Below are 13,993 nucleotides of genomic sequence, written 5' to 3'. Positions count from 1 at the left end.
GGGATTAAAAGTGGTAAAATGAAAATGTAGGGACCAAAATAAAAATGACTCCAAAATATAGGGACTAAAAGTGCATTTATGCCAAAAAGAAAATAAAAGAATAAGGTAAAATAAATAATAAAAACACTAATAAATGAGAGTAAAATGGAAATTCAATAATTGAAAATTAGGAGAACTCACCTATGTTATGAGAATGAGTTTTAGTTGTGGGCAGAATGCTAAATTTCTAAACCACAAGTTAAGTGTCAAGTTGGTAAAATGTCAAAGTGTAATAGTGTCATATTTTTCTCAAGCACGTGAACGTCTATATTTTGACAACAAAGTTTGATGAACATCCACAATAGTAGCAGGTCTCATGTGGGTAAAATGTATTTTTGTCAAAACCACGTATTGGAAAAAAGAAAAGTGTAGTTTCTTCCAATTTTTCATTCTTTCTATAAGTCACGTTTAGTTATTTTATTTTATATTTTCTTTAATCCAATCTTGATATACCCAATGAAGTCTCACAGCAAATAGGAATCCACAAACCAAGGAACACAGTTGTGACTTGTGAGGCACCTATTGCATGCAACAAATGCATGAGATACCTTATTATAACGATGGGATTTGATAAGTAACTTACATACTTTTTGTAGGAGATAAAAAAATGAATAGTAACTTATATGATTGTGTGAAATAATAGTTTTTATCCCAATAGTCTTGCAATTCAATTAGCACCACCTTATATTTCTAACAGAAATATTCAAGATTCAAATCATCTCTCCCCATTGTTGTAAGTTGTAACTATTGCATTATGAAAAATAAAAAATAAATAAATTGAGGTTCAAATTAAATTAACATAAATCGTCAAAGTTTTCAAATTTAACTCATATATCCATGTGTTCAACCACAAAATTTTCTTGAATATGAATATGACATCATAAAGAGAGTACACTAAAATTATATTAACAAAAAAAAAAAATAATAATAAATAATGTCACGTTCAATTGACATTAGTTCTACTCTATTGATTGGGATGATGGAAAAGTTAAAAGATAAAAAGTGATAGAATTTTTTTTTTCCCACCATTTGTGTTTGGTAATAGTGATGGAAAAGCAAAACGATATACATTAAATTATTATTATTATGCACTAATTTTAATTTAAAAACTAGAAAACAAGTACTACATTTTAATAAAAGATTTGATTCAAAAATTTATTTTCCAAGTTTACATCATTGTAGAGCATTTGTGGATTCAAAAATAAATACCAATTATTGAGATTTTAAGGTGTAATTTGTCAGCTTATTGTAATAGATTATAACCTTATTTCTAAGCCTTCGTTTGTGAGTTCATAATGGAATGATTAAAAAAGAATAAAATGGATTTAAACTCATAAACAAGCTAATAAATTTCGTCAATAAAAACTCTCAAATAAGGAAAGAAAAGGAATATTATAAAATTTTTATTTTTATTCCTCTCCATTTCATTATTTTCTCTGCTTCCAAATGAGCTGTAAGTCATCAAAGCAACTGTAGGCTGAGAACTACTACTATAATAGTATGACAATCATGTGTAAACTGGCACCTTTTTTTGGATTCATATTGTGTAACCACAAAATTGTCACCAATTAATTGGATAATCAAATTATTCAAATCACATATATTATTAAAAAACTAATTATATCAGTTTGTTTTCTACTACTTCTAGTGTAAAAGAAGAAGCAGGAGCCTTATCTTATGGTGCACACCCACACACACTCTGTCTCTCTCCTTGGCGGCTTTCCTCTTAAAATCCACAATTGGAGCTTGCTAATGCTGACATCCTAACTAATCCACATCCAAGAGAGAAAGAGAGTTGGACTAATTTCTACAAAACTTGAATACCCTTCTCGTTTCAAGGGTCTCTCTCTCTTTGCGAATTTTCAATCTGATTATTTGTTATAGCATTAGCAACATATTTTATATCTCATTTTCCATTTCAAAAAAAAAATTTATGATGGGTGATAAGAATAGCTATTGTGGGATGTGATGACTGATTAGAAAGAATAAGGAAAAAGAATTTTGATGGCCTTGTTTGAATGGAAAATTATTAGGTACTCTCGGAGTACCATAAATGTGTACTCCCTCCTCTCACATGAATGGTAGGTCCCACCATGAATTTAATTAGTAGGATCCACCATTCATGTGAGAGGAGAGAGTACACATTTATGATACTCTAGGAGTACACAATAATTTCTCTGTTTGAATAGTTAAGCTAATTACTAACTGGGTGTTTTAATCTTTCAATTTTGTACAAACCCATTTGCAATCTGTGGTTGCATTGTAAACACCAACTCCAAATCTTCAACTCCACAGCATAAACCAAGGAGTTGTGGGCACATATATTAGTACCTTGAAAACTAAAAATTAGCCTGTCAAACTTGAAAAGTAGATTAGTACCACATATTTGGGATTAGATTGTAAGCCATCTTATTGTTTATTTTTCTTACTATTTGCAAGTTCCACCTGAGTTACTAACTTATTTTATTTAATTTTTGTTTATTCTTCTGACTATTTACGAGTCCTACGCAAGTCACCTAGATAAGCTCAAGGACGAAGGCACGTTATCCTTGGGAAGCCACCCCCCCCCCCCTCCCCCTAAATTTTTTTAAAACCTCTATACGTCAGCCATAAAAACTCCCCACCCCAAATCCCTACTTTTCATCTTTTGACTTTTCCTTTCCTCCTCTAAAACATGAAAGCCATATCCCACACTTTTTTTCTTGAGTGAGACCATACTCCATAGCTATTCAAGGACCTATGTTGTACTGGTGTGGGAATTATCATTAGAGATTAGAGATCATGAGGGTATAGTATTAGAGTATTAGTAGGAACTAGTGCTAGGCAGAAAATTCGAGATAATTTTTGAGCTAATGGGCATCTTGTTGATGAAGTCCACACTCTCCTATCCATGTGCAAGTCTTGGAGTTTTAGTATAGTCCCTTGTTAAGTTTGTTAATAGGGTAGCCAAGCTATTAGCTTCTTATGCTAGGTAGGCAACAAGGATAATATTAGATGGATAAAAGAAATTCCTCTGTTTTCAGCTACTCTAGATGTTGATGTACTTGTTACTTTGCCTCAAAAAAAATTTCTAATTTTTCTTTCAAAAAAAACCTCATTGAATTGAATTGAATTTCTCTTAAAAATGATAATATTGTTTGCATTTTATTGTTTATGGAAAAATAATGTTTGAATTTAATTGGGGAACCTAATGTACTACACTTAAAGCATTATACTTAAGTTTTACACTTTCCCAAAACTATTACAATATCCCCTTCTAGTTTATAGCCACCCAAAAAACTCTCCTCATCACTCATTGCTCCCTTTTCAATTTCTCTTCATTAATTCTTCCTTATGATGCTCTCACTTACTCACATTTTAATTAGCTTCTCTCCCTTCCTTAAGAAAGAGTTTTCTTATTTAAAGCTTAGAAAATATTGAGAGGCACAAAATTCTTCTTCTTTGTTATTGATCTTTTACTTTGATTCCTAATTATTTATCTTATGATTTATGATTGTCTTCTCCAGTTCAAATTCTATTTAGTTGAGAGGTATGACATTGATTTTGAATTTCATGTTGACCATAGCAGTCTAATTTGGTTGAATTTAATTGCTATTTATTTTATGGTTGCTTATAGTGACTTTGTTATATTTAATTTCTATGAATATTATTTCTTGTAAACGTATTTTAGTTTTTGTTTGATTTAATGTTTTTTTTTCTCTAAAACTAATCTAGGAAGACATGTATGTATGTATATATGTCATACTTTGTATTTTTCTTGAATTGCAAATCAATATGATAGTGTTACCTCGGCTCCCCATCACGGTTGAAATAAGTTAAACAAGAGTTGGAAAGATATTGAAAGTTAGATGACTGACTACAATCAGGGGTTGACCAAGCTCTGTAAACTAACACAGTTCTGGGAGAAGTACCATATCTACATTCTTGATGGAGTACTCTTACTCTGGTTGAACCTTATTATGATGCTTCATTTCCATATGGTTGTGGCAGCATTGCTTAATTCTCAAACAGGTAATTAGTTTCTCGATGTAATTAATTCAATTAATTTATAAAAATCAAGTAAGATCTAATGATGCCTTCACATAGTTACAATCATTATTCATCAACAAATATTCCCCATAACTTACTTATTATTCTTATGCTATTAAGTTTTGTAGATAACTTGGTGTTGTTAACATTTTAATAGACATTTGGTATAGTGGATAAGGGGTTGGACCTAAGTGCAATGACAAGTGCTTTTGCCCAAATGATGTGTCACAAGTTGAAGTTCCAAAATTGGACTCTCCAATTGGAGAAAATACGCCCTGTTCGGGTGTATGTTTCCTCCCCCTTATAGCTAAGTGGGCTCCAGCTGTGGGACCCACTCAACTGTGAGTGGGAGGAAGCATACACCTGAAATAGGGTATACTTCCTCCTCCAATTAAGAGTAAGGTTGTTTACTGACCACCTCTCGTAGACCTTGCAAAAATGGGAGAGTCTTATGCACTAGATTCGACTTTTTATCTACACTTGGCCAAAATAAATAAATAAGTAGTGAATTTGGGATTTCAATTGTCCAATGATACAATGGTATCATTCTTGTGGGCAATTGTTAGCCCTGAATTCCATGATTTCTATGTTTACCTACCTAAGTATGGTGCGTGGTCCCTTCATCCCTCCCTGGAGTTAAATTGAATAGGTTTATAACTACATTGAAGATTAGATCATCTAGGAATCCTGTGGGTCAATGGTCTTGCATAAGATCATCAGAGTGTGGAAGCTTGCCTTTCTGCAAATTGATCTGTAGGTCTCTGTTTGGTGCATTCTATTATGACTAAATGTATAGTTCTCATCTTTGACAAAAGGGATCCCTATGGAATTGAGTGGTGCTTGGTCTAGGGAATTATTAACCACCATGCTCCAAGCATTGGCAAAACAAAGAACATTGGCCATGGCAGATGGGGAACATTTTGAAGGATATTCATTACAATGTACAACACAACAACCTTAGAGTTGTAATTTTACCAGTTCCTCATGTTGTTCTAGTTGGTAGTAGGAAGTTAGCCTATATGGCAGGGAAACAAGATACCAAAGTTTGTAAGATAATGCAATCTATCCATGAACTTTTCTTGCTTGGTATTTAAAAAAAGAAAAAAGATACATATAGAGAAAAATTTGAGTATTATTATTTTTATTGTTGATGTGTCAAGTTATAAATAAGGCAACATCATTTTCACATTGGTCCATTAGTGAACACTTTCATTAGCATTAATAACATACCACCTCAACAGTTTGAAACAACAGTGAAAAATTGTGTCTTTAGACTTTTTTTTTTTTTTTTTTTTTTTTTTTTTTGAGAATAAGTCTTTAATAACCTTTTATTAAATAATAAGTCTCTAGATTTATTATTTAATAAAAGGTTATTCAAGCTATTTCTCATCAAAGTCTGAGGGAAGATCAACACGGTCCTAAGACTTATCACCAGGTAAGTGGCTCTTATGAGTAAAGTGTTGTCTCTATGTTACAAACCAAAAAAGTTTGTCTATAAAAGAAAAAATCCAAATCAGGCTTGCACTAGTTGGGTTATCTTTGAGTGTTCCTGGCCCAATTCATAAGCAGATTCTTCAATTTTTTTATAAATACCCTTTTAGATCTTGTTTGCTATATTTTTATTTTTAGTTTTTAGTTTTTACTGATGAAAGAAATGAGGTGAAAACAGCTACATAATTGAGCCAACTTTGGTATTAGCTGTGTGTTTGTTTGGAGGTGAAACAGGGTGGATGGAAAACTTTGGAGAGAAAAGAGGTAGGAAAACTTTTTTAGAGTGTGTTTAGTTGGATAGGAAGGGAGGAAAATAAATTGTGGGGTCTAAGTGTTTTCTCCCCAGATCCATCAAAATGTTTTCTCCTTAAAATTGAGAGAAAACTGAGTGGGGATAAATTTTTTCTTGATTAACAAAAATCCCCATGTGCATGTGCACATGGGCTTCTTCAAGTGGCCTTTATTTTTATTTTTTTATTTTCTCCTGAGCAGTAACGTTCCCTTTTTTTTTTTAAGGCAACGTTGCCTATCCTTTTTCTTTTTCTTTTTTTCTGTTTTTTTTTTCTTTTGATTTTCTAGGCCTAGGCATGCCTTTTTTCTTTTTCTTTTTTTCCTCTCTCTCTCTCTCTCTCTTTTCTGGGCAGTAATGTTGCCTCTTTTTTTTTTTTTCTTTTTTCTTTTTCTAGGGCCTGGGCATGATAGTTGTTTTTTTATTAACTAGACGTGATTTTTTTTTGCGACATGATTTTTATTTTTTTAATAAATTTGGGTTATTGCTATTTTTTTGTGGTTATTTTATCAGTTTTTTTTTTTTTTTTTTTTTTTTTTTTTTTAAGTGGGCATCATTCTTTAATAAGGGTATATGGGTAAATTTATTTAAACTCATTTTTTTTCCATCTCTTCATTTTTCCATTCCCAACCAAACAAAAATGAGAGAAAATAAAATCTTTTCTATCCTCCCACTTTTCCATCCTCTGACCATTTTCTATCTTTCCACTTTTCCACCCCTCCAACCAAACGGACCCTAAGTGGCATTTTTCAAACATGAGTAAGCAACGTTAAAAAAGCCTAACTAAAGATTTACAAAGTTTAATTATTTTTACATTATATAAATTATTTGTCAAACATTAGCACTAAAATCCAAGATAGGTACATATTTGGTTCTTTAAAGTCCCACTAGCATTAAAACATAAAGTATTTTATTTTTCATTTTTCTTTTAAAAAAAAATTTTGGGGGTTGTTGGTTAAGTCCTTGTATATGACAACCTAATGTTTTTAAGGTTGTACAGAATATATAAACTAATAATCAAACTTGGTTTCCTTATAACTAAAATGTTCTCACACACTCAATGATGTACACTTTATACACACAATATTTATAGTTTCACACTTGACGTCCACATTTTTTATTGATGTCCAAATTTAAAATTTAAAATAATTGGTACATAGGGACAATGTAAACTAAGGAGTGTGCTAGAATCAATGTCCTAATTCAAGCCAACTTAGCATGGTTTCTTTTAAAAAAAATGCATAATAAAAAAATATAATATAAATAAATTTGAGATTACTTACTCTTACTTCCAGAACAAAATATTAATCAAATTAAGAGGAATTTATCTCCAAAAAAAATTCTTTTTATCGACCACTAACTGTTGAAACAGTGACATTACAAATGGAGAATCTTATTTGACCTAGTCGAGCAAGCTCTATATTTGAAGCAATCTGCCTTTCCATGAAGGCAGGTTGCTTTGGAGTAGGCAGATCCAAAATCTCACTCTTTAGCATTGAAGTAACAGTAGACGCATTTGGTCTATCTCTTGCCAATTCTTGCACGCACAGCAGTCCAACATGTATACATTTCAAAATGTCCATTTGAAAGCATGGATCCCATATTGCTGGCTCTACCAAAGCCATACTATTGTCATCGTTCCACAATTTCCATGCCTAAAAAATAACAAGTGTGAAAGACAAATTGAAATCGTTCAATCTTTTTGAAAGTAGACAATGTCAAAAATGAATAAATAGATTAAACAGATAAATAGCTTTTGATTAGAGTTTGACTAAATTTTCTGATCTCATGAGTGTTATAAGTTAGATTTACCAATCCAACAAGGCCCAAGTATTGCTCCTCATCACAAATGCAAGTGTTTCTTCTCCCACTAACAATCTCTAGTAATAACACGCCAAAGCTAAAGACATCTGATTTCTCTGAAAACAGCCCTCGCATTGCATATTCAGGAGACATATAACCACTGCACACAAACATTGAAACACATCCATATTATTTGAGTATAAGTGGTGCTATAACCTAAATTTAATTTCAACAAAGCTCTTACTACGTCCCGACAACCCTTATAGTTTTGACTTGATCTTCATTGCCTCCAAATATTCTAGCCATACCAAAGTCTGATATTTTTGGATTAAGCTCTTGATCTAACAAAATGTTAGATGCCTTCAGATCTCTATGAATAATCTTTAGTCTAGAATCCCTATGAAGGTAGAGTAGCCCTCGACAAATTCCTTCAATAATGTTGAAACGTTTTCTCCAATTAAGCAATTTTTGGTGGACTGGATCTAATCAATAGTAAGCCAAATAAATAATGCATGAATATAAATTTGTATGGAGAAAAAAAATACTATTGAGGAAATAATTTGGGGCAAAGTTAGCACAAAAGTATGCTTCAAGTGACTAAATTGGCACAATGAAACGTATTATTAAAATTTGTTTTGTTTTGGTTTATGTACTGACTTACTTAATATTCAAGATAAATAAGTGTACGAACTAACCAAAGAGAATTGCATCCAAACTTTTGTTTGGCATGTATTCGTAGATTAACATCTTCTCTTCTCCCTCAATGCAGCAGCCAAGAAGTCTAACAAGATTCCGATGTTGGAGTTTAGAAATCAACGCCACCTCATTCATAAATTCCTCAAGCCCTTGCCCAGAGGCTCTAGACAATCTCTTCACTGCTATTCCTTGTCCATTATGCAATGTACCCTATAAGAAAAGTAAAGAATATCAACACATATATTTTTGAGAGGGAAAAATGAATTCCACTTAAGAAATTATTACCCTATAGACTGGACCGAAGCCACCTTGTCCAAGCTTATTAGCCATATCAAAGTTGTTTGTTGCTGTTGCCAATTCTTCCAAATTAAAGATTGGTAGATCTTGGAGTTTCACGTCATTTAGGAAGTCAAAGAGTAAACTCTCATTGCTTTTACTTTTCATTGCTGTTGCAAATTATATTATTTAGTAATCCATCTTGCAATGCCTTTTCTCTGTAGCAAATCAATATCAATATATATATATATATATATAAAAGCAAAGACTTCATGTGAGAGTGCATAAAATCCTGTTAAGTGGCGCTCTAGTTTTGTATTTAGCCTTTTTTTTTACCTCTTTCATTAAGTTTTTTTTTTTTTTTTTTTTTTTTTTTTTTTTTTTTTACTTTTACCCAAAAGTTTATATTAACTTATTTTACTAGTATCTCATTAATATCTTATTAATTGCCTAAGTTTACACCAAACTTTTCTCTATTCTTCATGTCTTTTAGCATACCTAGCGTTTTAGCATTTTTTTTAAAAGCAAAAAAATTAAGGTTAAAACTTAAATACAGTACTTTATGTATTGTACTTTAGGTTTCCTTTTAAAATGTAGACACATTACTACTTTAATAGAAATACCTTTAAGGTCCGTTTAGTTGGATGGGTGGAAAAGTGAAATGATGGAAAATGGTGGGAGAATGGAAAAGTGAAAGGATAGAAAAGATTTTAATTTCTTTTCTTTTTGTTTGTTTGGGAATGGAAAAGTGGAATGATGGAAAAAGTAAGTTTGTATAAATTTACTCATACATCCTTGTTAAAAAATGATGGCCAATTAATACAAAAAAGTGACAAACAACCAAAAAAATAAAAGCAACCACCCCATTTAATAAAAAATCAAAATCATGTCCCAAAAAAAAAATCATGTCTAGTTAAACAAAACAACTATTACACCTATAGCCCAGAAAAAAAATAAAATAAAATAAAATTTGAAGCAACGTCAGGAAAGAAAAGGAAAAAAAAAGGGTGGGGGGGGGGGGGGGGGGAAGAGGCAATGTGCCCACCAAAGAAAAAAAATGAATTGGACACGGGCATTTTTGTCCATTAAGTAACCACATTTTCTCCCTTCAATTTTCTCTCCATTTTGAAGAGAAAAATTTTTAGTAGGCCTGGGGAGAAAACACTTAGGCCCCATCATTTATTTTCCTTCCTCTTCACCCAACTAAACACACTCAAAAAAGTTTTCTATCACATTTTCTCTCCAAAGTTTTTCATCTACCCTATTTCACCCCAAACAAACACACCCTTTTTCTCCTCGCATGAGAAACCCAACCCAGGGGTAGCAGCTCTCTCTTTTCCCAAATCCTTCAAAGTTCTAATTGCTAATATTTGACTCTGAGTTTCATCTTATATACCCAACCATCCAATCAAAATTTTTTTTCTTTGAAATGCAAAAATGTCTTCCTCATTGAATCCCATTCAATGGAATGCGATTACCTTCCATTTCTTTTTGGAATTGGTACCAAACGCTAGAAATTTGGTTTTGTAAAACCATAACACAAGGGACATGAGTAGGATTACAACCCAGACAGCTAGCATAGCTAAAACAACATGGGACAAAGGTTGTTTGGGTTTGGAACATGGATGCAAGGGCTTCAAAGTGGGGCTACAGAGATTTGGGTTACCCAAAAGACTCAAAATGTACATCTCGCTCTTGAACCCAAAGGTACCCTCAAGATTATTTTTCAAGATATTAAATTCGCTCACCTTTGTTTGAGTTTTGTTCAAGAGGGTTTGGTTTCAAGCCAAGAAAGAACAGGGGACTGAGAGAGTTTTGCTGCTGGAACTCAATGAAAGTGAAAGAGAAAGGATTGATGGGTTGAGTTTTCTCAAGCTATGGGAAATTATTTTTGACGCTGTTTAGTATTTCTGTTAAGGTAGCCACGTGTCCAAATTTTAAAAGAGGAACCTTCGATATAGTATATAAGGTACTGTATCTAAAATAATAATTAAGAACTAATAGTAATAACTAATCAAATAAAGCCCTGAAGAGAGATAGAAAGACACAAAAATGTTGTGAATTATTAAATAAAACGCATTGTTTTATTATATATTATCAAAATAAAATACCTGAGACTGAAAAAACATTTGAAAGAGAGGGAAAGTGGAATTTGAAGGGTCACCACCTCCGTTATACTAGCTTCCCACCACCATCAAGATGCCGAAACCCCTACAGGTAATTTTTTTTTTCTTTTTTCTTTTTAAAATTAGGGGCTTAAACATGATTTAAGTTTGGGTAATTTGGTTGAATATTTTTTGTTTTTTATATATAAATAAAGAGAATATTTGGTACGTAATGGAAAACCATATTGTACCTTGGTTTAATTTTAAATTATCTATAAGATATATGTATAGACACTTGTCTACATCATGTCTTAATATCGCAGTATTGATGAGTGGAAGACGGTATAAAAGTTGGACATACTTTTATTTCATGGTATGAAATATGTGAACATAACACAAATTAGTTGATTTTCATGGTTGCGTTACTCTTTTGCATTTACCTTTGGTTTCATGATTTTTTTTTTTTTTTTTAATTAATCTTAACTTGAAAAGGCCACAAATATGCATTGAAGCTACTAAACAAATTTTTAAAATCTCAAAAAGTATATGTTTCTTTACTCTAATTTAGTTTACCTTTTTTATAATATATTATATATGTACAATATAATCAAAAACTGTCTTACATAAAATATCATAAAATTATCCATGCATCGCACGACAACTTACTAGTTAACGGAGAATTGGGCATATTACCTCTCTTTTTCTTAGCCATCCACCTGCAGAAGAAGAAAGCAGTGCTGGCTATAGCAATCGCTCCAATAGTCACTGTAATTGTGATGATTGCTCTCAAATTTCTCTCATCTTCTGTGTACAAGAAAAGTTTTAAACTAATTCAGTCAAAATTGAGTAAAGAAATCTGACATAAAAATATTGAAATCCTATTGCATTTGTTGTAACCAGTTAACCAAACAAGTGGTCCAACTGCTGGATGATCAGAAGCATAAGATTATACAAAACTGTGACTTAAATCAAATGAACTTACCAAATTCTAAATTGGCCAAGCGAATATATATATCTGATCCACCAACAGAGAATTGTCGTAGGTCAATTAGATTTCCACTCCATGACAGACAACCAATGCCAGTATAATATCCATAAGCTACACAAGAACACTTCTCCAAACACTGCTTTCGACAATCTTCTTTATTCACATTTGACCACTCTGCAAAGTCTGGCACTTTGATCATCTCCAGTTTAAAAAACCCATCTGCTTTTCCTTCTTCAATACTGTTGTTCATTCTTTCACACTGCAATGGTGTCCTCCTGACACATCCACTAGTCCAATTTCCTCTATTCCATTCCTTAATAATCTTCGGCTCAAACCCTCTCAAACAACTGCAGATTTGTGAACTCTGCGAATCACAGCTTCCAAATGCATTACATGTGCCATAAACATCACACACATCTTCTGGAATTAACTGCACAACCTCCCAATCCTTTTTCCCATCATCCCAATATGTCTGCACTACATTTCCTTGCGAACCCAAAACAACACTTTGCAAATGTAAGACATCCGAATCAGTAAAAGTATCAGAAACTGCCCCTTGTTTGTCATCAACCACAGTAAATCTAGTACGATATACAGGATTCCAGTTTGGTGTTCCAAGAAAGGCTTGACCATTCCATGGACCAGATCGCCAATATGGGTGACCCTCTTTCCAAACAAAAACTTCAGGAATGTTCAATGCATCAATGCCTAAAGAGAAGCTTCCAATAGATGGATCAGAAGGGCTTTTCCATGATGTCAGCTGTACTCTCTGATCTGTCCTTAAATTAGTACTAAGTTTCATCTTTGGCAAGAAGGAATCAGAAGGATGTTGAAAACTTTCCCACAGTACCAGTCCTGTAGTATCAACTTGCAACACAAGGTTTCCGAAATCCCCAAGAGTGGCACTAGAATTGGTTACAGAATTTGAAATATTCGATGACCAAAAAATCTCTGCCTGTCCATTTAGTACCACAAGATTTCCTTCCTTGGATATAGTAAGAATCCCAGAAGAATCTTTGAGTGGTTTCTGTCTATTAGCTACCCATATGACAGTGAATACAGAAATATTATTGTACCAGATTCCGAGGTAGCGATTGGTAGAATTTTCAGGGCTGAAAAATCCTAGTCTGAAAGCACTCCCATTAGATATTATGTATTCAGTGTCGTTGATGGATTGAGAAGATCTAATGTTGTCTATGGCAACGGTTAAGTTTAAACAGAAGCAACAAAGGAGTGAAAGGACAGACAACAAGTTTGTCTTGCTAAGAAGTCCCATAACTTGTTCTGAGTTGCTTGTGTGTGAGAATGCAGAACATGTAGCCATGTTCATCTATTACAAGTTATGATTTTGATTCGAAGTTTTCTCGGATAGACGTCAACCCAAGACGTTCAAAAGTCAAATAGACGCCAACTTTGACATAAATGGTCAAAGTTTTCAAAATTAACTCACAAATCCACGTGTTCAACCACAAAGTTTTCTTCAATATGAATATGGCATCATATAGAGAGTAGCATAAAATCATATTAACCCTTTCAAAAAAAAAATCATATTGACTATAAAAAGAATGTTACCTCTCAATTAACATCACTTCGGCTCTGTTTGTTTGGGATGATAAAATGATAAAAAAAAATATTTTAATTTTAGGTAAAATACTATTTTGGTCCCTAAACTTTATCAAAAAGTTGTTTTTCATCCCTAAACTTTAAAAAGTTCATTTTTCATTCATAAATTATTAAAAAGTTCATATTTCTTCTTTAAACTATTGAAAATGTTTTATTTATATTCTTAAATTTTACTAAAAGTATGTTTTTTTATCCCTAAACTATTGAAAAAGTTCTTTTTTCATCCTTATTTTTGTCAATATACTATTCAAAAAATTCTTTACAAAGTTTAGAAATGAAAAAAAAAAAAAAAATTAAGTTTAGAAATGAAAAACAAACTTTTACTAAAGTTTAGGAACCACAATAGTATTTATCCTTTAATTTTTCATCATAAATATTTGGTAAATGGTGGAAAAATAAGATAGAAATTATATTATTATTATTATTATTATTATTATTATTATTATTATGAAGGTTTTTTTTTTTTTTTTTTAATGTGATTATTATGAAGTTATTGTAGTTTGAAACAATGGGGTAATGAGAAGAACTTTTTAATTCCGTTGCTTAAGTCATTTTCTCCCGTATTTGAAAGGAACAAAAATGATAGACTGGGTTGAAAATTCCACCCACCCTATTTTCTTCTCCCCATTTTCTCGCCTAATAAATGATAAAAAA

General features: G+C 32.2%; 1 protein-coding gene and 1 long non-coding RNA gene across 3 annotated transcripts in view; one reads left to right on the top strand and one right to left on the bottom strand.

Annotated features, from left to right (window-relative positions):
- The window catches only part of LOC126724972 (uncharacterized), a 40,273-nt gene extending 28,358 nt beyond the window's left edge, over nt 1–11,915 (top strand). Inside the window, exon 2 of the long non-coding RNA XR_007655227.1 lies at nt 11,781–11,915. This is a non-coding gene — a long non-coding RNA (uncharacterized LOC126724972). The remainder of the gene's footprint in view (nt 1–11,780) is intronic.
- On the bottom strand, nt 7,138–13,108 carry LOC126724969 (G-type lectin S-receptor-like serine/threonine-protein kinase SD1-13). Of its 2 annotated transcripts, none has more exons than XM_050429425.1 (7): nt 11,711–13,108; nt 11,422–11,529; nt 8,633–8,793; nt 8,347–8,557; nt 7,896–8,133; nt 7,661–7,811; nt 7,138–7,503 (listed from the first exon to the last, which is right to left on the bottom strand). In XM_050429425.1, the coding sequence occupies exons 1-7, from the start codon at nt 13,044–13,046 to the stop codon at nt 7,195–7,197; spliced, it is 2,514 nt and encodes an 837-aa protein (XP_050285382.1). In that variant the 5' UTR covers nt 13,047–13,108; the 3' UTR covers nt 7,138–7,194. The 2 variants fall into 2 exon arrangements, with proteins under 2 accessions (XP_050285382.1, XP_050285381.1); XM_050429424.1 differs by having other exon boundaries at nt 11,422–11,532; nt 11,711–13,086.
- Between the last annotated feature and the right edge of the window lie 885 nt (nt 13,109–13,993).

This window comes from Quercus robur, chromosome 5, assembly GCF_932294415.1.
Source record: "Quercus robur chromosome 5, dhQueRobu3.1, whole genome shotgun sequence".
In the NCBI taxonomy this organism is placed as follows: domain Eukaryota; kingdom Viridiplantae; phylum Streptophyta; class Magnoliopsida; order Fagales; family Fagaceae; genus Quercus; species Quercus robur.
The sequence above is the reverse complement of the archived record's forward strand: the minus strand, read 5'-3'. Positions and strand labels throughout refer to the sequence as shown.

Bases quoted from the DNA above. Each gene is read 5' to 3' on its own strand.
- LOC126724969 (XM_050429424.1), bottom strand. From the start codon at position 13,046: ATGAACATGGCTACATGTTCTGCATTCTCACACACAAGCAACTCAGAA. The intron at 11,533-11,710 runs GTAAGTTCATTT...TCTTGTACACAG, and splicing joins CTTGGCCAATTTAGAATTTG to AAGATGAGAGAAATTTGAGA. The intron at 8,134-8,346 runs GTTAGTTCGTAC...ACTATTGATTAG, and splicing joins TTTGGATGCAATTCTCTTTG to ATCCAGTCCACCAAAAATTG.